The sequence below is a fragment of the Sturnira hondurensis genome, unplaced genomic scaffold (genome assembly GCF_014824575.4).
Source record: "Sturnira hondurensis isolate 20B ecotype Veracruz unplaced genomic scaffold, ASM1482457v3 Scaffold0004474, whole genome shotgun sequence".
Classification (NCBI taxonomy): domain Eukaryota; kingdom Metazoa; phylum Chordata; class Mammalia; order Chiroptera; family Phyllostomidae; genus Sturnira; species Sturnira hondurensis.
Genome location: NW_028077105.1, coordinates 9,799,508 through 9,822,042, shown reverse-complemented (window position 1 = coordinate 9,822,042; position 22,535 = coordinate 9,799,508). Strand labels below are relative to the sequence as shown.

General features: G+C 36.8%; 1 protein-coding gene across 3 annotated transcripts in view; it reads right to left on the bottom strand.

Moving 5' to 3' along the window:
* The window catches only part of PTPRK (protein tyrosine phosphatase receptor type K), a 498,662-nt gene that overhangs the window by 74,407 nt on the left and 401,720 nt on the right, over positions 1-22,535 (bottom strand). For all 3 annotated transcript variants that reach the window (XM_037045782.1, XM_037045783.1, XM_037045781.1), the window contains exons 12-13: positions 18,519-18,792; positions 15,653-15,689 (exon numbers count right to left, since the gene is read on the bottom strand). In XM_037045782.1, the coding sequence (XP_036901677.1) occupies positions 15,653-15,689; positions 18,519-18,792 (311 nt within the window). The remainder of the gene's footprint in view (positions 1-15,652; positions 15,690-18,518; positions 18,793-22,535) is intronic.

Genomic DNA, 22,535 nt, shown 5'->3' with positions numbered 1-22,535 from the left:
TTCAGGCCACTATTTTAGGATGATGGCAACTTTATAAATCTGTATATTTTTTGGCAATAAAACTAAAGGTATGTCTCCATAATCACAAAGTTGGGAAAGAGGTCTTCACCAGGTTGGGTAATTATACTAATTTCTGTATCTACAACACATAAGATTGATATTATATAAAATTGGATCCAAAGCTTACATAGTTTTTATACAAGGCTATATGGCTATATTTGTTTAATGAAAGTTATTACCAAATCCTAAATTATAATAAATCTATAACATAGGCTTTCAATATTCTACCAGAATGAAAAGAATAGCATTCTATATCCAAGATAGATCTTGACAGAGTTGGGAATCTCCATTCAGAGTGTGATATCTCATGATTTAGACAGATGTGTCCAATGACAATTTTTTTAAAATGTTATTTTATTGATTATGCTATTAGTGTTATTAATTCTCCCCCTCCACCCAGCCTCCCTACTCCCTCAGGCAATCCCCCATCATTGTTCATGTCCATGGGTCACGTGTGTGAGTTCTTTGGCTACTCCATTTCCTACACTGTACTTTGCATCCCCATGGCTATTCTGTAGGTATACATTCGTACTTAATCCCCTTACCCTTTGACCCATTCCCTCACACCCCCCCTCTCATCTGGCAGCCATCAAAACATTCTCCATATCCATGATTCTCTCTGTTCTTCTCATTTGTTTAGTTTGTTTTTTAGATTCAATTGTTGATAGGTAGGTATTTATTGCCGTTTGATTGTTCACAGTATTGATCTTCTTTTTCTTAAATAAGTCCCTTTGTATAAGTCCCATTTTGTATACTAATGGTTTGGTGATGATGAACTCCTTTAGTTTTTTCTTGTCTGGGAAGCTTTTTATCTGCCCTTTGATTCTAAATGATAACTTTGCTGGATAGAGCAGTCTTGGCTGTAGGTCTTTTCATGACTTTGAATATGTCTTGCCAGTCTCTTCTAGTCTGAAAAGTTTCTTATGAGAAATTAGCTGACAGTCTTATGGGAACTCCCCTATAGATAAACAACTGCTTTTCTCTTGCTGCTTTTAAGATTCTGTCTTTATCTTTAATCTTTAAATGTGTCTTGGAGTGGGCCTCTTTGCATCCGTCTTCTTGGGACTCTCTGTTTCTTGGATTGTATATTATTTCCTTCACCAAATTAGAGAAGTTTTATTTTATTATTTTTTCAAATAGATTTCTAATATTTTGCTCTTTCTCTTCTCCTTCTGGCACCCTTATGATGTGAATTTTGGACCTCTTGAAATTGTTCCAGAGGCTGCTTATACTATCCTCATTTTTTTAGGTTCTTTTTTCCTCTTCTTCTGATTGGTTGTTTCTTGCTTCTTTATGTTCCAAATCATTGATTTGATTCTCAGCTTCATTCACTCTACTGTTTCCCTGCAAATTGGTCTTTATTTCAATTAGTGAATCCTTCACTTTGACTGGATCTTTTTAAAAAGCTGTTGAGGTTCTCACTAAGTTCTTTGAGCATCCTAATAACCAGCGTTTTGGACTCTGCATCTGATAGATTGCTTATCTCCATTTTGTTTAGTTCTTTTTTCTGGAGTTTTAATCTGTTCTTTCATTTGGGCCATGTTTCTTTGTTCATTTTGGTAGCCTACATGTGTATGTTTCTATGTATTAGGTAGACCTGCTATGACTCCCTGTCTTGGTATTATGGCCTCATGCAGTAGGAGTCCTGCACAACCCAGTGGCACAGCCTCCCCTATCAACCAAGCCAGATACCTGAGTTACACCCTTTGTGTGGAGTGAGCACATCCTCTCCTCTTGTAGTTGGGCTTTGGTAGCTGTTGGCAGCTCAATGGGAGGGATTTACCCAGCCCAGTCAGTTGCAAGAATTGGCTGTGACCACTTAACACCAAACTCTCCCCTCCATGGAGGATCAGCTGTGCAAGGGTGGGGTCATGGTGCTCACTATGGTTTATAGCTCTCCACTAGGTATACAGGTCCTCAGGTTTCCTGGGTGGTACAGGCCAAAGTTAACCCCTACCTGTGTTTTGCTCAGTTCCATCCTGCCTGAGCTATAGAGCAATCGGAGATGGCTGCTACTATGCTGGGCTTGGAGATTTCCAGGCTAAGCCAAACTGTGAATTTAGTCTGGCTTCTGTTAGTGTAATGCCTGGGGCCATTTAGCAATTCCGCTTGGGGTTCACTGAGGCCAGCTGCTGTTGTTTCAAAGTATTTAGGAAGTTGTGAATATGAGCTCAAACCAAGCACGCATATGGAAAACCTACTGATAACAGCTGTAAATTGGGTGGGACAGAGCCTCAGGGGAATCTCCAGGGCACAGCAAACAATGTTAGCCAGATTGATAGAGTCTTAGATATCGCAACCTCCTGCTGGCTCTGTGGGTCTGGCTGATTTTCTGTTTGGGAGAAAGCTGCCTCCCAGCTCTTGCCTTGATGCCAGACATTTCAGATCCCCCCTGTATGCCACTGTGCCTTTAAAGCTGCTACCCAGGTGCTGGAGCTCAAAGGGAGTGAGTCTGAGTAAGTTTATGTGTGGGTTCTTTGAGAGAAACTGCTTAGGTTTCCAGAAGTTTCTCCCACCAACTCAATCCATGCTGGTTTTTGCACACAGAAGTTGTGGGAACTTATCTTGCTGGCACTGAATCCTGGGCTGGGGGGCCTGGTGTGGGGCTGGGACTCCTCACTCCCGTGAGACCATCCTTATTCCCTGTCTCCACCCCCCCCACCCCCCAGTCTGTATGGATATGGTTTCTTAAATTCCATAGTTGTCACACTTCCATTCAACTCAATTTCTGCAGTCTGATGGTAGTTCTATAATTTAGCTGTTAAGTTTAATGTGGTTGTTCAAGGAGGTGAGCAGTGTTTAGCTATGTTGCCATCTTGACTGGAAATTGGCCAATATCTATTTCCACATCAGACCTGCTCTTCATGGTAACTGCATACAGGTGTTATGCCCTCCATTCCACGGCTGTCTTCCTCAGAGCCCAAAATCTGGCTTAGAGCCTGGCAGAGTGTAAGCAGGCAATGAATACATTCTCAGCGGACGACCAGCCTCCCAATGTTTAGCAGCTGATGGAATAGTTAGATGTAGGGAAATTGAGCAAAGCACAAAGATATATATTCAAGAGATGACTGCCCTTCACCATGATGATGTAAAATTTATATGTTTAAAAAAATCAGACACCAAGAATGTAAGGAAGCCTTGAGAAATGCCCAAATTACAGGAGGTGATGTCTTAGCTACACACTCTTTTAAAGGCATATTGCAATAACTTTTTATTTGGTATTTCTCCACTTAACCAATTATCCCCCTTATACACTCTTCACCTCCATAATCATGACACTGCTGTCCATGTGCATGGACAACATGTCTGTATCTCATTTTAGTTTTAATTTATATTCCTTTTATTGTAAGTAATGTTGAATATTTTTTCATATAATGAAGAGCCATTTGTTTCTGAGAACTGTCTTGACAGTTTTTTTAAAACTCAAAATGGTAGAGCCCTGGCTGGTATAGCTCAGTGGATTGAGTGCAGGCCTGTGAAGCAAAGGGTCGCTGGTTCGATTCCCAGTCGGGGCGCATGCCTGGGTCGCAGGCCAGGTCCCCAGTGGGGGACACATGAGAGGCAACCACACATTGATGTTTCTCTCCCTCTCTTTCTCCTTCCTGTCCCCTCCCTCTAAAAATAAATACATATTTTTTTAAAAATGGTAGAGATCTAAATGTTAGAGTTGAAACCATAAAAATCCCAGAAGAAATGTAGGCAGCAAATCTCGGACACTTCTCTTATTGATATTTTATCTGCTATATGTCCTCAGGCAAAGGAAACAAAAGAAAAAAATAAACAAATGGGACTACATCAAACTAAAAAAATTTGGCAGCAAAGGAAACCATCAACGAAATTAAAAGACAACCTATGGAATGGGATAACATATTTGCTGATACATCTGACAAGTGGTTAATATCCAAAATTTATAAAGAACTTATAAAACTTCACACCAAAAAACCAAACAATCCAATTAAAAAGTAGACAAAGGACCTAATTGACATATCTGCAAAGAGGACACACCGATGGCCAACGGATATATATGAAAAGATATTCAGCATCACTAAACATCAAAACAATGCAAATTAAAGCCACAATGAGATATTTTCTCACACCTGTCAGAATGGCTATGGTCAATAAATCAACAAACAAGTGTTCACTACATATTCTTATTACACCTTTTTTGTTCTTCCTTGTCTCTCTACCAAAATGTTCTTATTTGCTGTAGTCTTTAATGTATGGTTAGGTCACCAACAATAAACCACATTTACTTCAGCTATCTCTTCTAGTAGCTACACTTGTCAGAAAAATAGCAACTGGCCAATACCACCTTTTTATAAAATCAGACCTGAGATGAAGGTGATCAGAGTAAGTAGAAGAAAGTCTTAGTAATACAGTGAAACTCTACCTCAAAAACAGCCCAGTGTAATTTTCATCTGGGAAAAAACATCAGGCAAAGAACAGATGCAAAGCCAGGTGTTATTTGTAAATAACAGCAGCAGCCAGCAATTAAAATATCATCTTTCTGAATTTACAATATGGAAGACACACCTGCACACACAAGCATCTATCAGGAAGAGTAGCATTGTTTTAAAAGGGCAATTTGTACATTTACTTAAGGGTCATTGATATGCAAACTGTGAATGTTCTGCTATTACTGGGGATAGAAAATTTGGCAAAGGTCACTTTATCCCCTCTACTATCGTATTTACAAATGTTAATTTCTACATTTCCTTAAACAATGAAGTGGGAATAGTAATTTCTTCCCCAGTAAATTCAGCAGCTCTTAAAAGAGTAAAAAATATAAGAAGTGAACAAGATTCCAAATTTTGAAGCCAGGTTGTGATGTGTGTCAAAAACAGGACATGAAAGCCTTGGCTGGTGTAGCTCAGTGGATTGAGTGCAGGCCTGCAAATCAAAAGATTGCGGTTCGATTCCCAGTCAGGGCACATGCCTGGGTTGCAGGCCAGTTCCCAGCAGGGGACAAATGAGAGGCAACCATACATTGATATTTCTCTCCTTCTCTCTTTCCCCTCCCCTCTAAAGATAAATAAATAAAACCTTTAAAAAACATGACATGAAAAATCAAGAACTATTTAGATGTTTGAGTGATAACACTCACTTCCAGTTTTCAAAGTAGAAACACATTGAACTATGGGGTGTTTTTGTGTTTCATTTTCACAAAATCTGAGAAATTTTTATTTTAAAGTGAATTAGAATTTTTCCAAGATTTTTATAAGTGTAATAGGGAATACATAATTTACTTAATAAAACTGATCACATCAATACTTTCTAATCTATATAATGAATACTAATCTAAAAGTTTTAAACATATTGAACAAATTCAAAGGTATGTAATTTATAATCCTCTTCCAATAGTGATCATTGCTCATTCAAGAAAGATTCAATTAACTTTCTACTTTTATGTCATTTATTCAGTCATAGAGATAATCTTTAAAGTAATCCATGTTTCATTAAAAACTGAAAAGAATGCAAAATGTCAGACACTAAATGAAGGGGGATAAAGAACACTTCAACTACTATGGAGCAATAATCATAAACCAACGCTCTATAACACTCAGGAAGTATGTTTCAAGGAGGTCAAACTCGATTTTAATATTTTATCCCTAGAACAGAATAAACAGAGAAATAGGCGAGGCAGAGCTCATGATACCATAACATTGCAGGAAAAGTAATCCAATATTTTGATGTGCAGATTCATTCGAGAGATGTTTTTAATTGTTAAGAACAAACGTACTTCAAGTTTATTTATTTTTTTAAAATATTTTATTTATTTATCTTTTTAGAGGGGAAGGGAAGGAGAGAGGAAAGAAACATCAATGTATGGTTGCTTCTCGTGCATCCCCTGCAGGGAACTGGCTCCTGCCAGAAACTGGCCTGCAACCCAAGCATGTGCCCTGACTGGGAATCGAACCACGATCATCTGGTTCGTAGGCCCGCGCTCAATCCACTGAGCTACACCAGCCAGGGCTTTCAAGTTTATTTTTTTTAATTTAGCATTTGCTTTTTTCAAAGTCAAAGGATTAAAATAAGGACTTTGTACTTCCAGTATATAAAGATAATGATATCAACAAATAACATGTATGTGTGTATGTGAATAAGCATATATGTAATTTGTGAGTGTGTATGTTTTTAAAAAGGTTGCCCTTTCAACACTGCTTGAAAACCTGTTCACCTAAACATTTAAGTTCATCATTTACAAATTTTGTTTCCCACATACCTGCAGGATGCAGCTCAGCTAAATGGGTCACAGCAAACCCCTTTTCTATTATTTTTTTCCTGAGCCCTTACTAGCAGAGACTTTAAAATTCGTATTTCTAAGAGTGTGTTAAAGGTAGTTTAGGTTTTTGTATCCTGCTCCATGTGCCATTACTTCTTTCAATCTCTCCACTGCCAATTCCAAAGTCACTTTCATATTTTTAGGTGTTTGTTACAGTTGGACCCTACTTTCAGTAACTAATAAAAGCTACATTAGTTATTTTTTAAGCTGTAACAAGTTATCATGCATTAGTGAGTTAAATCAATGCAAACTTATTATCTTCAAGTTCTAGAAGTCAAAAATCCTAAATGAATTTTATGAGATTAAAATTAAGATATTTGTAGACTTGTGCTCCTTCTAGAGACTCAGGGGAAAAAAATCGTTTGTCCTTTCCTGCTTCCTGAGACCACCTATCCTCCTGGGTTCCAGACCACTTCATCTTTCCGAAAAGCGCATCATAACACCAGTACTTACTTCCGGCCTCACATCCGTTCTCTGACTTGAGCCTCCCACCTACCACTTAGATGAACTCTTACTGAGTCCATCTGTATAATCCAGGATAATGACCCTATGCCAAGATCTTTAAAATATTTGAGAAGTATTTTTTGCCACGCAAAGTAACAGCTATAGAGTCTGAAGATTAGAATGCGGACATCGTGGTGGGGTTGGGGTTAGGGAAGTATTATTAAGCCTACCATCACCTATTAAATCTAATATTTTTGCCTAGAAATGTGAATAGGCTCAGTGTTGATTGACAGCTTTAAAAAGTGACTTTGAAAAGAGACAAACTTATCACCAAGAATTTACCATCTCTGCTCTGTAAGGGCATGCTATTTCTAACCCTTGCTCATAAATGTCTATGAAATGATGTATGAGTAGAGGAGTTATTTAATTTTCATTAGTCCCTTAAGGCAATTTCCTAAAAATAAAGCAATGCTTTAGACTTTGCTGTTGATATTATTTGAATGAAACTTAAATTATAAAACTCTCTCTGATAAACAACTGCAACCCTCAGTTTGATGTTATCAGTATATACTAACTACGAAATAAAATCTCAGGATTGGCCTTTAATTGCACCAGAGAAATAATTACTATAGTGGACTTGTGGTAATCATAGTGCCTTGGTTGACATGAAAATGAAAATTGAACACATATTAGTATTAGTATTAGTATTCACATATCAGTATTCCCATTAATGATTCTAGACAGGCAAAGTGGCATGAGTACAGGAAAAAAGTACAGGAATCAGTTTCTGACTGATACTATACTTTCGTCTATTCTACTTTGGAAAAATCAAATTATCAGTGAACATCAGTTTTCTCATCCATGAATAAGGGGATGACTTAAAGCAAGGTTACTATCATTTCAGCATATAATCTTTTGCTAAAGAAATACTGAGTAAAATATAAGTATTGTATTAATATAAATTTATATGATCAAATTCACTTATTACCAATACCATTTCCGTTATTTACGTTAAAGCCCACTGGTGAAAACCTAAGAGCTGTTCAGTGGTAGATTTGAAATCATGGGTTATGAGTAGTAGCTTCAGAATTTAGGAATCTATTCATTTGAACAGGTTTCACATTATCAATACATGTGATCAAATGACACGATCAATTTAGTAATTAATGTGAACATTGACCAATTACATGAATGCAGAGGTAGAAGTTTTATTTTTCTATCTTTTCGGAAGTAATGGAAACTCTTGGGAAAGGCATCTGTTAATATTCTATGTATAGATTTGTATATGTAAGCATTGTTCTCAATTTGAAAAAAGTTTATTATAAAAGTAAATCCTCAATCTCTAAAATGTCTGCAAAATGAACTGGTAATATCTTTGTATTATATCATTGCTAAATAAATAAACAAATATAGTAAGTAAATACAATTCAATTGGCTTCTTTTTTTTTTTTTGGCCCCCCTCAATTGGCTTCTTTAAACAGAGATTAGAATCCATTACTTGCCAGAAATTTCCCATCAGTAGCTTTGTTGTTTTTGAAAACTCTGCATTACATTAGTAGAATGCTTATATAGTACATATATACTTATATTACATGTAAAACTTCTACTGTATTTGTTTTTAGACTACAGTTTTCCTCAAGTTTTTATATGTATCATGAATTGCTCAATAAGCTTCTCAAAGTGAAGGTCTCTATTTATAGAGATGTAAATAATCTCTCAGCAGGGTTGTTGAGGACAGGACATTGTGGCCATAACTCATTCAAGTCTTCAGGAGTCAGCTGACTTGATTACAAATAACACACACACACACTCTGTACCCAGTAAAGGGGAGGGTAAAATTGCATCAGTTTTTATACCCATACTCCTCATGAAAAGAAAAGGTGGAAATGAAAATAAGAAATCATAAATTAATAACTCAGACAAAGCTTTTCTTTCTACATTTTTTTTAAATTCTAAGAGTATAACACAATTTAAATGGAAAGTGAGCAAAAGTTAATGGGAATACTAAGAGGCAACATTTTTAGTCACTAATTTTTTTTACTTTCTGTACAAATTAAAAAGAAAACAAAGACTTCAAATTATTTCAAAATTATGTAAATAAAATAAAGAATAGGAAAATGTGTATATATTCAATGTTTTAAAAGGAGAAAAATTCTGGACAGTAATAGTCTTTCATTCATTCATTCATTCATTCATTCATTCTAAAGAGAATGACTGCATTTATATTAAATATCAGACATGGACAAAAAATATAAGCAGACTGTCACCCCTACCCTTATAAACCTGGCAGTGTATCCAGACAGTTCTTCAGCCTATGAAAATTTTGAAAAATAAACAATTGGTACAGTCATTAGCATTTGAATCCAATGTAGAAATATTGGATTCAATATGTTTTTAGTCTACTGGAGTTTTACAAAGATAAAGGGATATGTCAGTTTTGCAAAGAAGTTAAAATACTGACTAAATCTTTATTTTTCAGCATATATAGTATAATGGAGAAAATACTTTCTTTATCTTAAGGAAAAAATTACAATGATAAGATCTTTGACAAAACACCAGGAAAGACTGGTGCTTAACAGAGGATAGTTTTAAGCCATAAGTACTGACTTAAGTTTTATTAAAATTGTACCTGTTCCCAGATTGTTTTCACTTAGACATGCTTTCATTTTCCTCAGTTCAAAAAATAAAAATAAAAAGAGAAAGAAACTCCAAATTAGATTAATTTTTGAAAACTAGGACATAGACTAGTTAGTTCCCTCAGAGAAGAAAGGAGTGTGAGTACAAAAAGGAGCATTTAGGGTTCAGAGGAAAAACACAAAGTTATTCTCACTGATTAAAATTTTTCAGAGAGCTGGTAGCTTCCTCAAAGCTAATTTCATCCTAGGGACCAAAAAAAGCCACAGCCTTGCCCAAGATTTCTTAATAGCCAGAATAAACTATAACAGTTGACCATAATGATTTCCACTAGCTTTAAAACAAGTTATATAAGTATCTGAAAATTTATATTTGATGTTTTGCCATTTCCTTCAACATGTTGCTAGCAAAACATAAAGCATGTCAGTAGACTTCACTCCTGTTTCCAAACCATCCTCCACTGCAGTTTTAAGTTCTGAAAGGGGTAAAAGTCAAAAGTGCAATTTAAGAGCTGATTATTGAGTTGTTTCAAGTTCAAGTTCACCTGTGGTAAATCTGATGAAAATAAATTCAGTCAAGTAGCTTCTATATACATGATGCAACCAAGGGAAGCTTCCACAGTTCTATTGCAACTTCTTTTTTTTTAAAGATTTTATTTATCTATCTTCAGATAGAGGGGAAGAATAGGAGAGAGGGAGAGAAATATCAATGTATGATTGCCTCTTGTGAGTCCCCTGCTGGGAACTGGCCTGCAACCCAGGCATGGGTTGGGAATTGAACTGTGGTTGTTTAGTTCACAGGCCCACGCTCAATCCACTGAGCTACACTAGTCAGGCCTACTGTAACTTCTTGACAAAGTGTTTTCTTCCCGTGTTTGTTACTTTTGAATGTCTGATCACTCAAAAAGACACTTTTATCCTTCAGAGAAAAGGACAATGAAAGATTTAACAAAAGCAACACGAATCAAAATTAAGGTGATAAACAACCTACTTTTTAAAAATAAACTAATTATCCAGTAATTCAGGAATAGGCAGCAAAGAAGGGATGAAAGAATAAAGAAATAAATCAAAGGTACCAAAAGAATAAATAAGCTGGTATCAAATGAATGGATGAATGTAGATATGCATGACTAGCAGGGGTGGCCAACCCTTGGGTGTCTCTGGGCGGCACTGCAAGAAGAGTCGTTCTGGGTCACACATGAAATACGATGTAACATGTAATCACACACACACACAAAAATCTCATAATGTTTTAAGTAAATTTACGATTTTGTGTTGGGCCACATTTGCATGGATCCTGGGCCTGGGCGGCAGGCAGCCGGTGGGCCACAGCTTGCAAACCCCTGCTAGAGTTTGGAATTTCCTTGTTTCCATGGCTCCTCGGGAACTGTGTAAGGTCCTCCTTTCCAGCCCTCTTAGAAGAGCCTGGTGAGGATAAATCCTACTCAAGCACCTAAGCCAAGGCAGCAAATGTGTTCCCGCTGTGCAACACAGATATCTACCAGGAGATTGCCTGTTTTTAAAATGCCATTGGTAATGATTAGGTTATATAGACTTCAAGTGCTTTCTTGCAATTGTTCTGTGATATTTTTACTTTTATTCCTAAGGTGGGTAAAAATCTAACATCAGTTCAGACATCATTTGCTATAGGTTATACATTACTCACCAGTAGTGGTTTTCATAATAAGAATGTTAATTTTAGCAAATATATATCTGCGGTTAAGCAGTTTCAGCAGTGAGTAGCTCAACTCATAATAGGGTTATTGTTTTCTTTGACTTTCTCCTCTTTTCAGCTAATCTGGCCCTGAGCTTCCAAATAACAAACCCTCACAAAATAATGCCCATGATAAGAAGGATGAGTTGGAGATTATTCTTGCCATCTCTTTTTCCATAAATTAGAAAGAAAAAAAGGACTATTTCTTAGAAGATCAGACAGAAAAGATATTCTTAGATCTCTGTAGCCAAAATTGGGTTACAGATAGAACCCTAAACCAAGCAACGGCCTCAGTGCATGGGAGCTGTTTACATTGGTAGCTCTCCAAGTGTGGTTACCTGAGTAACATGGGCAGAAGAAGCATCAGCAAACTTGCTAGAAATGCCATTCTAGGGACTCTCTCTAGGCCTACTGATTTAGAAACTCTGAAGCTGAGACCAAATAACCTGTTTTAATAAATAAGGCCTTTATTTGATTCTGACTCAAGCTAAAGTTTGCGAATCACCAAGGCCGATCTGACTCACCCCAGGGTCTGAGCCTACTTTCCTTAGAAGCAAAGCACACAGCCCCCTCAAGGTCTTTGCAAGTGTTCCCTCTGCCTTGAATGTTTCTTTATCACATGTTTTCTCCCTCATTCCCATCACCTGACCAGTGAGTCTGATAATCTTATATAAAACTGTGATGCCCCAGACACATGCCCCAGCATTCCCTAACCCCCTTAATGTTTTATTTCTCTCCCCAAAATGTACCCTCCATCTGATTATCACGTATTATTTGTTTCTCGTCTGTTTCCTGCCAGTGGAATTTAAGTTCCATAAAAGCGAAGGCTTTGTTCTATGCATTCACTGCCCTGTCCCAAAGAAATGGGGAGAGTCAAAGAATGGTTATTTATAAATGGGCTTTATCCATTCTTCACTTAGAAACTTAAGTGTTTGTCATTATATAGAATACAGCCATAATTCATTAACTTTAAAAACCCTCCCCTTCACCTTAAATGCTATGTTCAAATAAATTGGCATATATGACATTTTTTGTTCGATCAAGTTGCATGGCTTTTAACAATAAACATGTCAGATATTTTTTTAAGATTTTATTTATTTATCTTAGAAGGGAAGGGAAGGAGAGAGAGAAATATCAATGTATGGTTGCCTCTCATTCGTCCCCTGTCGGGAATCAGGAACCAGCCTGCAACCCAGGCATGTGCCCTGACGGGGAATCAAACTACAATTGTGTCGTTCACAGGCCCGCGCTCAATCCACTGAGCTACACCAGCCAGGGCTTCATGTCAGATATTTTTTAATAGACAGATTTGTACAATATAGAAGCCTCTTTTGAAATTAAATTTTAAGTAAGTGGTTTTCTTCTAAAAATCCAGAAATTCATAAGAGGGGGAAAACATAAAACTATTACTCATTGAAATAATTTCCTTAAGAAGAAAAGTTGGCGGTTGCAGTACCCACTCTCTCAGAAGGCCCTTAGCTGCTTATTCATAAAGAATTGTGTGTGTCCTGATTAGGAGCACTGCCCTAAGTGCTATGTGAAAAGATAGACAGAGTACTGACATCAACAGGCTGCACTGTGCTCCCACCACACTATACAAGTGACTTTTGAGTGATGACCATTTTTTTTAATGTACCACTGAAATCTTTCCTGATACTTATCCTTTTTGCTTCTGAGACGCAAGTGACTAAATTTCTTTTCATATGTTTGTAGCAATTCTGGTTTTGGATATGCTATTTTATAAAGGGAATAATGTTCATGACATCCGATATAATCTAGACAACCCCTTCCACTCCATTTGGATGTGTATTTTTTTCTGTGACTTCTTACCTAAATGTGAATCAGACAGTGTAACCTGTGACCTCAACTACAATGACCACAACCCCCCAAATACCCCTTCTCTCGTCCCAGAGTACATATTCACGTCACTCTTTATGTAGAAATTGTGATGTTGGTTATCTGCTCTATCAATGGTCAGACCGATATCGCCACCCTCTTTATGCCTTAGTGCCATCAGGGATGAGTGCCAAGAAGGCGACAATCTATTACAATGGAAATTTTGTAGAAAAAGTCTCACGTGTCACAAATTTTTCAAAATAATTATACTAGCTATTCTTGTATTTTAAATACTTTCACATCCCACAAATATATTCAGTGTCCTAAACCAATACAGTACACACAGTTTACAGTTTAATGAATTTTTATGTGTGTTTACATCTGTACAATATTTAGCCATTCTTTGCTCAAAAGGTTCCTTTGTGTCTCTTTCCAGTCAGTATGGTTGTGCCATTTTGTCTATTAAGTGTGTCTTCAAAATACCCTGTAGGAAACCTTTTAATTTTCATATCGAAAATTTGTATACCAAAGATGACCATACTTGGATGGTGTTAGTTACAAATGAAGTCAGACAATAAGTTGATTTTACCCTAATAAGTGTGGGAAGAAGCTAAATGGTAAGGGAAGGAATTATATTAGATCTGGATTAAAACACTGATAATTTGCTTTCCCCTCCGAATAATATGTATCATAAAAAATTAGTTTTGTTTTCATACACATTTCCTTCATAACTATGTAACACAAAGTATGTCCTCTGAAGGTACAAAATGATTACAAATATAATGAAAAATTAGTAGTTAATTCATGTAATAGTCACACTATAGGGCATTATTCAAGTATTTCATATATTAAAACTATTTTAATCCTCACAATAATAATGAGACTCAAATACTCCATTTTTATATTTTGGGAGTGAAGGGTTAAATATGTTGCAAATGCTGAACGACAGTAAGATGCAAAATCAGGATATGAACCAGATAGTCCAAGGTCAGAGTTCGCCTCTCTCCCTCACTAAACCACATTGTCAACCTGAAATCCAGAAGTATAGCAGGAATAAATCATTAAATAAAGAAGAAACTACCACAAATGGACTCTTTCTTATTACCTCTGAGTTTCTGGCAAATATGTGCCACATGATAAGTTTAATTTTCGTAATCTTACTCCTCCTGCAGTCTGAATTGCATAGAATATTTTATTATAATTTTATTTGTATTGAGAGAGGGATAAAATGCCAAATAGCTTGTGTAAATGCAAATGCTTAAATAACCAAATAAGACAAACTTAAATTTTAGAGTCATTTATAGATATCTTTTCTCAGTTATAAAAATATAGCATGACCATATCTAAAAAAAACTTTTTAGAGGCTGATGCAAGACACTTTTACATTTCTGGCTTTATGTTAAATGTGGAAAAACATATATACATAATTGCTTTCTGCCATTATCTTCTAAAAATCTACTCTAACTCTTGATCCGCAAGCTGTTTGTAAAATAAAGTTCTTATATATTAGATGCCTCTGTGTGTATTTTCTCTTCCCCTCCATTAAGGGTTGCTTTTTTCATCTCATGAAGAATATTAGTATTAGAATTGAAAAGTATATTTTTTCTCTTTTGTGAAGCTTTTTAAATTAATTCTCACGAGTCAAGAAAAAAAAAAGCCTCTACTGTCTTCACAAACGAGAGTACAACGTAAATGCTCAACCGAGCAGATTGGTGATGGACGGGAAAAACGGTGGAAGGAGTGATGCCAACACACACAGAATATGGCCATTCATTTTCGCCCCAACGGAATCAGCTCCTGCTCATGAATGCGGGTCTGATACTAATTCTGGCAGAAAACCGTCCAGAGCGCCAACTCTCTGCGGAGCCCCACGACTGCACGCAGACAGCTTTCTCTTGTTCCTCCTGTGAAAGCCCACCAATCCCTCTCCCTCTCGTTGGCACAATCACTGAAGTCTTCACTGAAAGATTATAAACATAGTGAATGCTGGAGATTTTCTCCCACTCTGAACTCTAAATACTCATTCAAAGATGAAAATGTTTCCTCCTAAAGAAACCAGACAATAAAACTATGCTGTGAAATGTCAGCAGGAATTGCCCTGGCCACTGGCCATCACAGATCTAATTTCTTGGCATCAGATGGATTAAAAAAAAATAAGTTGAAAAAAAAGTAAAGCTTCTTCAATGAAACTGCACTACTGATGGAGATGAGTCTCCATACCTATGCTCTTCCATATGCATGGACTTGGGGTCTTTTTTGTTGTTTTTTTTTTTTTACCTTTGTCTACCACAGAAAGTAACAGAGGTTTTTAAACAAGCACCTTGAGAGTTTGAACTAATGTTGCTGAGCTTTACCCAGTATGTTGGTTGATCAGTAACACAAGACCTTTCTGATACTTAATGGCAGAAATAAGCCCTTCTAAGGGTTTCTAAATCCTTCCTATTCTCATAACAAGATTCTTCCAGTCAATTACTAGAGGATGGAAACTAGCACCCCATTAAGTGTTGAAAGACACCCAGGTGAGTCAGAGGACTTGACTGGCAGTTTAACTGGGCCCTACTACAAATGCCCTGGAATAGAAGTGCCACATGTAATTAGCCCTAAAGCAGGGAACAAAGCCCTTTCATTTTAGAAAGCAGTAGAATGAAATTTGAAAAAAAAATAAAAAAGCAAACCTCTTACCTTTTGTAGCAATTCGAACACACTGTGTTTTAGTTTCCTGATGGGGTAAAAATGAAAGAAAATAGTCAGGGTATACATGTTTCTTATTTCATAAACTATAACTATTATGAATATCAATCTGGGAGTATAAATAGGTTTATAATGAATGGAACTGCAGTATTAAGGAAGCTTTAATGTTTTTATATGTATTCTCAGATATCTTTTATTTTTAAATGTACAATAAGAACTTAAAAATTTCAACATTTTTCTAAAGATTTAGGTGTCTTTTCTCACCTTGTAATGAAACAGTCTATCTTGTCTAGGATCAGTATAATGGCATTCCATTTTCATTTTTGTACTTTATGAACAATCAGGGGAAAAAAAAGTGTTTGCAAAGCTAATACAAATCGGACCCAACAGCGACTTCATTTTCTTCTCGTGGCTGTATACTTTGACTAAAGCTGGGTGTTACATGCTCTCACTAGGAGCCTGGCATGACTAAAGCGCTAAATGACAGCAGTTAGAAAGATCTTCAAGAAATTACATCACAGTTGCAACATAATTTATCCTTTTTTTCTTTTTATTCGGCTGTTTGGGGGTAAATCTTTCGTGCCCCCCCCCGCCCCTTGTTAGACAGATGGGGTTGAAGAAATAGTAGAAATAGGAAAGGACAAGTTATTTCAGATTCTATTTTTATCTTTTCTTTCCTTTTCCTTTTTAAATTTTTTTTAAAAAATGCTGTGGGATGGCGCTAGGAGGGGAACACACTTTTATTTTATTTTTTAAAGATTTTATTTATTTATCTTTAGAGAGGAAGGGAAGGAAAGAGGGAGAGAAATATCAATGTACGGTTGCCTCTCATGCATCCCCTGCTAGGAACTGGCCTGCAACCCAGGCATGTGCCCTGACTGGGAATGGAACCATGATTGTCTGAACACACTTTTCTGGGTAAAACTCTTAGACTTATTTAATTCAGTTTATGTCTTTGAACATACAAGAGGTTGGAAAAAATGTTAAAGCCAGTGAACAAAACAGAGGCTATTAGTTTTTAATCTCATCTGAAATAGTTCTATATGTTGATAAACCAAGAGTTTATTAATTTCTCTTAAGCATGTGTTATTTTTAATTAAGTAAAATAAAGCATTGAGGGATAAACAGTAATTAAAAATGAAAGTATGCAATTCTATTCCTTAATTATGACCTAAAGCCTTCATAATAAACTGTAAGAGATTATTTCACTTTCTCATAAAGCCTCAGGGGGATTTTGATTCCCTAAAAGCAATTGCTGTTAACTCTATGGGGATTACCAGACTCTGCTGGTAAGGACAATGTCAATTTTAAAACTCTTTGCCAGGATAACTGTGAAATGTATTGTTGCTACTCTGTACTTTGATTATACCACATGGAGAGACAGTAACAATTAGAAGAGAAAATTCAGAAGGATGCTTTTAAAGAATGCCAGAGAAAATCCTACATAAGTAACATGCATTTATTAATACCCTTCTCATACCATACACCAAATGACAAAAGTTAATTTGAAATCTTTCAGCTCTATAAGTAAGAACATCCAAACACAGAACTATGCTTTCTATCACGATGTAAACTTCATGTCCAGAATGGAATATTAACTTCTATAGTCCTCTCTTTTTTGAGGAGCCAGTGGTAGAGAACGATGTGTAAGTGAGGAGTGGGCAGCTGACTTGCTCTTAAAGACCCCCTCTTATGCAGAAATATAATAGAAAATGACAAGGGCAATTGCAGCCACGAGCAGTCTCAGCTTTGGGGTACGTTTTAAAAGACGCTATGACATTTTTCTCTGCCGTAGCCTGTAAGCCAACCATTTAGGGTAAGGAGAAAAATAAAGTTTTCATCAAAAGCAACTGGTCAATACTCTGAAGTTCCCATGGTCCCTGAAGAAATAAATGTAAATGGACTGCTGCGTCTTCCACTTAAGCTATTCCAAGACATAACATGACCATTGCAACTAGATATCAAGTACTCTCTTCAGGGACTCAATTACCCAAACCCAGCAACCTCCTATAAAGTTACAACTAAACAAAAATATCCTTCACCTATTGGATTTCAAATTGTGGACATTTTCTCTTCTCAACTTTTTATTTTCTATCTCTCACTGAAGAAAAAAAATGAAGTAAGTTGTAGGAAAGGAAATCCTTCACAGAGAACAGCACGAAGCATGAAAGGCCAGGTTATTTCCCCACATAAGGAACCTCTGGTTGTTTCTAACTTCCTGTTGTGTTTCCCTTTCCGATATTCATTTGGGATCAGCGGCAGTCCTCAAAAACAACTGTGTCCAAAATGGGAAAAGGAGGGGCAACCAGGGAAAGGGAAAACAGACTCCCCGAACGGCACAGCACTCAGCCGTCTCCAGGCAGCCTCTGTTTAGGTTCTGTCAGATATACCACAGGCATCCTAGTTGTAATCAGAGGATTGTTACTTGTTGTTTACTATTTGGCTTGTACCCCCTGAAAGTTTATAAGGGTTTATTAGCCCGCGGTGGAGCACGCTTTCTGTTTATCCTGCAGTAAACTTAATCTTCTGAAGTGTGCCACTACTGAGCAAAGACAGAACAATTCCTGGTATTTACTCGGGCTCGAGTGCCAGCAGCACACCCACCTTTTCAAATCATTGTGCTCACAATTGCCTGTGTGGGCTTTCCTGAAGAAGGTTCAAGTGGAAGCGGTTACTAGGAGACAGGAATCCTGTGCAAGGTAACACATGGAGCCAGAGCTCAAAACTGGGCATGACAGCCCCCCACACACCAAATTTCCCCCCTTTGTTTAACTGACAAGCACTACTGGGTATTTATAACATTCAGCTATAGCATTTCCTTGGGGCAGTGAAAAAGCAAATCCTGGAGAAAGCTTACCTTCTCTACACTGCTCATTGCTTGGAAATAGATGTTGTATCCTTTGCGTGGAGCCAAAGGGGGGTTCCAAAAGCCCTGATAGGTCCTATTGTCTCCCACGGTGAAGGGGGCGGGTTCAGGAAGATTCCCCGGGGGTAGCTCAGCAGCGAAGTAGTAGGGTGCACCCCCACTCATGGCGCTCTGGTACGTGACAGGAACCTGGTAGCATTCCATCGCTCCGGCTTCTCGCTTGGTTCGGTGTGGATGCAACTCCTCCACAACAATCTGATAGGCACTTTTGGGGAAAAGAAAATACAGCACACATTTAGAGGTTCTAGATACTGGGATTTCTCAAAAGAAGAAACAATCCATTTAACAGTAACATGAAACATTGAAAAGGCTTTAAGGTCAGTCTAAACACCCTGCGTTCTTGCTTTCAGCTATTGTGCAGTAAAACAGAATTTCACATGGATTCCAATCCCAACATAATGATCACCAAACTGAAACAAAAAAGTTAAAAATAATCAGCATAGAACTCTACTCATGTTTAACTGTTGAGAAATGAGCCACCCTAGTAAGGAACCTGACATTAACCAGAGACACGTAAGTTTCTTGTCTGGCATTTTAAAATACTTAAAGTTCATATTTTCCTTTGAAATGATAGTATCGAAGGTCCAGCTAGCTCCAAGGCCCAACAGAATGGCTGCCTTGGGGCAGAGCGCAAGGCACCGGTTCACAGTTGTCACAATGTTAGAGACAGAGCGTGCTGGCAGGCAGTCCCCACCTCTTGACCTTGCCCTGGCAACAACTTTGGCTCACAGCTCTGCAGAGCTAAAGCACAAATGACACGAGGAGCACAGATGGACAGAAATCTGTCCTCACCACCAAAATAGAGCTGCCTGCTTCTTCTAGAGTTGTTAATAATAAAGTGTCGCAAATTGTAGAAACAGATGGCATTTGGCCTATTAAAGCTCAAATCTAACTAAAACTTTCAATACCTTTCTTAAATGTCTTAAACTTTTCTATAACAGCTATTATTTTACAGACAAAAGGAAGAAAACTGCAACTTTACAATAAAGATCTGCCTGGGTACTGGTAATGTATTTTATTAATTTATGAAACTGGTATATTAATGATATTCTTCCTTGGTAAGGAATTCTTTAAGCAAACATTTTTAGGAAATGTATACCCAAGAAAGTTGACTTTACTAACATATTTATTATATTATATATATTTAACATGTATTAACATAATGTTTAACATACATTAACATGTTTGTTAAATATATTATTAACAAATTTTAAAAATTGCATTTCAAAATTCTTGCAAGTTAGGAGAATGTGTTGCAGTCACAGGTAAATTGCTTATAAATGAGCTGTGTGTAGAGCTGCGTGTCTGACTCTGAGCCTCCAGGAATTTATGCTCATTCAATGCAGGGAAGATTGTTGCTATTGGCTGGATCTCCAGCAGAAATAGAATGTTGTCTTTAGGAAAGTTCTATGAAAAGGAATAGAAAGAGAGAGGGGAGGGACACACACGCAGAGAAAAAGATAGAGACGGAATCTGCCTCTATGACAATAAAAGATAAAAATTTATACAGCTTAGAACCTGGTGTAAAATTCTAATTTAATATAAACTGTGTTATCCCTACAAACAGAAGACCTTCCTATGATTAAGAAAGGAGTTTCATAAATCAAATATTTTTCTCCTTGATTATTTAAGTTTCATTTCCCATTAAAATATTGCAAAACAATTGGTAGGTTGATATCCATCTTCTTTCCCTTAGAAATAGTGTAAAAATTGCATTAACGTCAGAATTTCAGATTGGGATTAGTAACTAAAGCAGAAGTCTATGTTATTTGAAATGACATGTACTTCATCATGCCCTCTTACTCTCCCAGGCTGAGTTTGGAAGTTCTTAGAAACACTATTAAAACGATACATGTTCTCTTAGTGGTCCATGGAAAAGCTACTGGTTAATTTTACTTTACTTTGGTATAATTTATTTTTTTATTGTATTTTTTCCATTACCATGGAGTCCCCGTAGACCCCCCCACTTCATGCATTTAAAAATACTGGAAACACATAAGCATAGCCCTTCCAGAGGAAAAAAGATCATAGCTGACATGTTCCATGTTAAGCAAACCTAGTATTTTTTGTCTATTCACTTGCAATTTAGAATCTGTATCTGTATGATGTATGTTTGCATGTCCTCCGGAAACATACATATATAGAGAAAATTTGTAGATAAACTCATACATGCACACACATTCCATCTTGACTAATTCTATTAAATTGGCATAGTTATATATTGCAAATTAAGAAATTTCACACAAAATAGCTCGTCTCTTCAAATCCACCAGGGGCAAAGCAAACTGCTGATGTTGGAGGGAAGTGAAGGAAGAAAAAGTGAAATCTATTCTTGGGGAGAAATCTCATCAAACTTGAGATGGGCCTAAACTCAAAGTTGTTAGATTCATTTTTAAAATAACATATATTTCCCTTCATTGTTGAATTTGTCTGAGAAATCTGTTCCCCCACCTATTCTTTCACTTATTTTGAACTGTTCTTTTTCCCCTGCTACTTTCCTATTTATCAATACAAATTGAATAAAGGGAAGAAAATAAGGAAAGAGAAATCAAATTAGAACTGATTTGACTGATTACATGAAATGGGCCTGTGCTTTTTCATCCTCCTGGTTGTCTAATTTCATAATGGTACTTAATTCTAGCTAGATGTAAATATTATTTGAGCTCAGCACTCTAGCAATTTAAAATATTCCGAAGTCACTTGAAGAGTTTATTTGCTCTACCCGTATTTCATATAGTCCCCCTTCTTTTTAATTACATTTAAAAAATATTTCTATAATTAAGTTAAAATCCATATTTTGGCATTATGAATCTTCACTCAATACCCAAAATATAATTTTCTTATATTAAAAAACAAAAATGATTTTGCTATACTATAATCTAATGTTATTAAACCTGGAATGTAGTCATTCTTATTTTCTGTGAGGTCAAATAATGACATCTCATAATATAATTTCTCTTCACTTTATATACCTGTAAGAAAATATACAAAGGGGTTTTGACATTAGCTCAAAAAGTGATATGATATATTTCACAGATACTTTTCTTGATGTAATGCTTAAAATGTTGACACTCAAAACAAAATTACCTAGAACAGCCTGCTGTGGATTTTCAATTACTAGTAATCGAACTCTCTGTGAATCCAACTACAGTTTCAGCCTGTAGACCTTCTTAGTAATATCAAATAACAAGTTTTATACAATTTACACTTCCTCATTTTTTTTATCTAAAATGTCTCCTTGAAGCTTCAGGAGAAATTCCCCAGCACTGATATTTTACTATTTCTCTAGTGAACAGACTTCCCACAACCTCAGACACCATTGCTTGTACTGCCCCATTGCCAGCCTTTGACGATCCAGAATAAAGGTTTTAGATATTGTTTTGGTTAGCATCACATTTATTGCTCCTCATTTCAGAATAACAAGGCTCAAAATCCTGGCATTGACTTTAACAGGGTCGATTTCTTAACCATGGTTTACCCTCCTCGTAATTAACCACTTGGGGGCACATACTAAATTGCCTTGTGTGGATTTCTATTCCAAGTATCCAGCTCAGCTCCTGGCACACAGTGGGTCTTACTGGATGAATGAATTTATAGAAGCCATTGACAGACAAGCTCTACCCAACTAGGAATTCACAGGTGCTACAACGGAGGCTTTTGGAATTGCAGTTTGCTTGACATTAGGAAGACCAGAGCAGAAAGAATGAGATATTTCACTGGAGTTGGGACAAGTACAGGGTGAAATGCAGTCTGGCAGAGGCTAGTTATGCTGTCAAATAAGGCCAGATAGAACCTGGTATTTAGAGCCTATGATAGCAAACAAAGCTAACAGATGGATGCTCTCAGGAGGTTTGGCTGGGTGGTATGTAAGTATGGCTTTCATTGGGAGGGTAGGACATGGGTCAGGGACAAAGTGGGAAAGTCAACAAGCATTAGCACAGAAGAGAT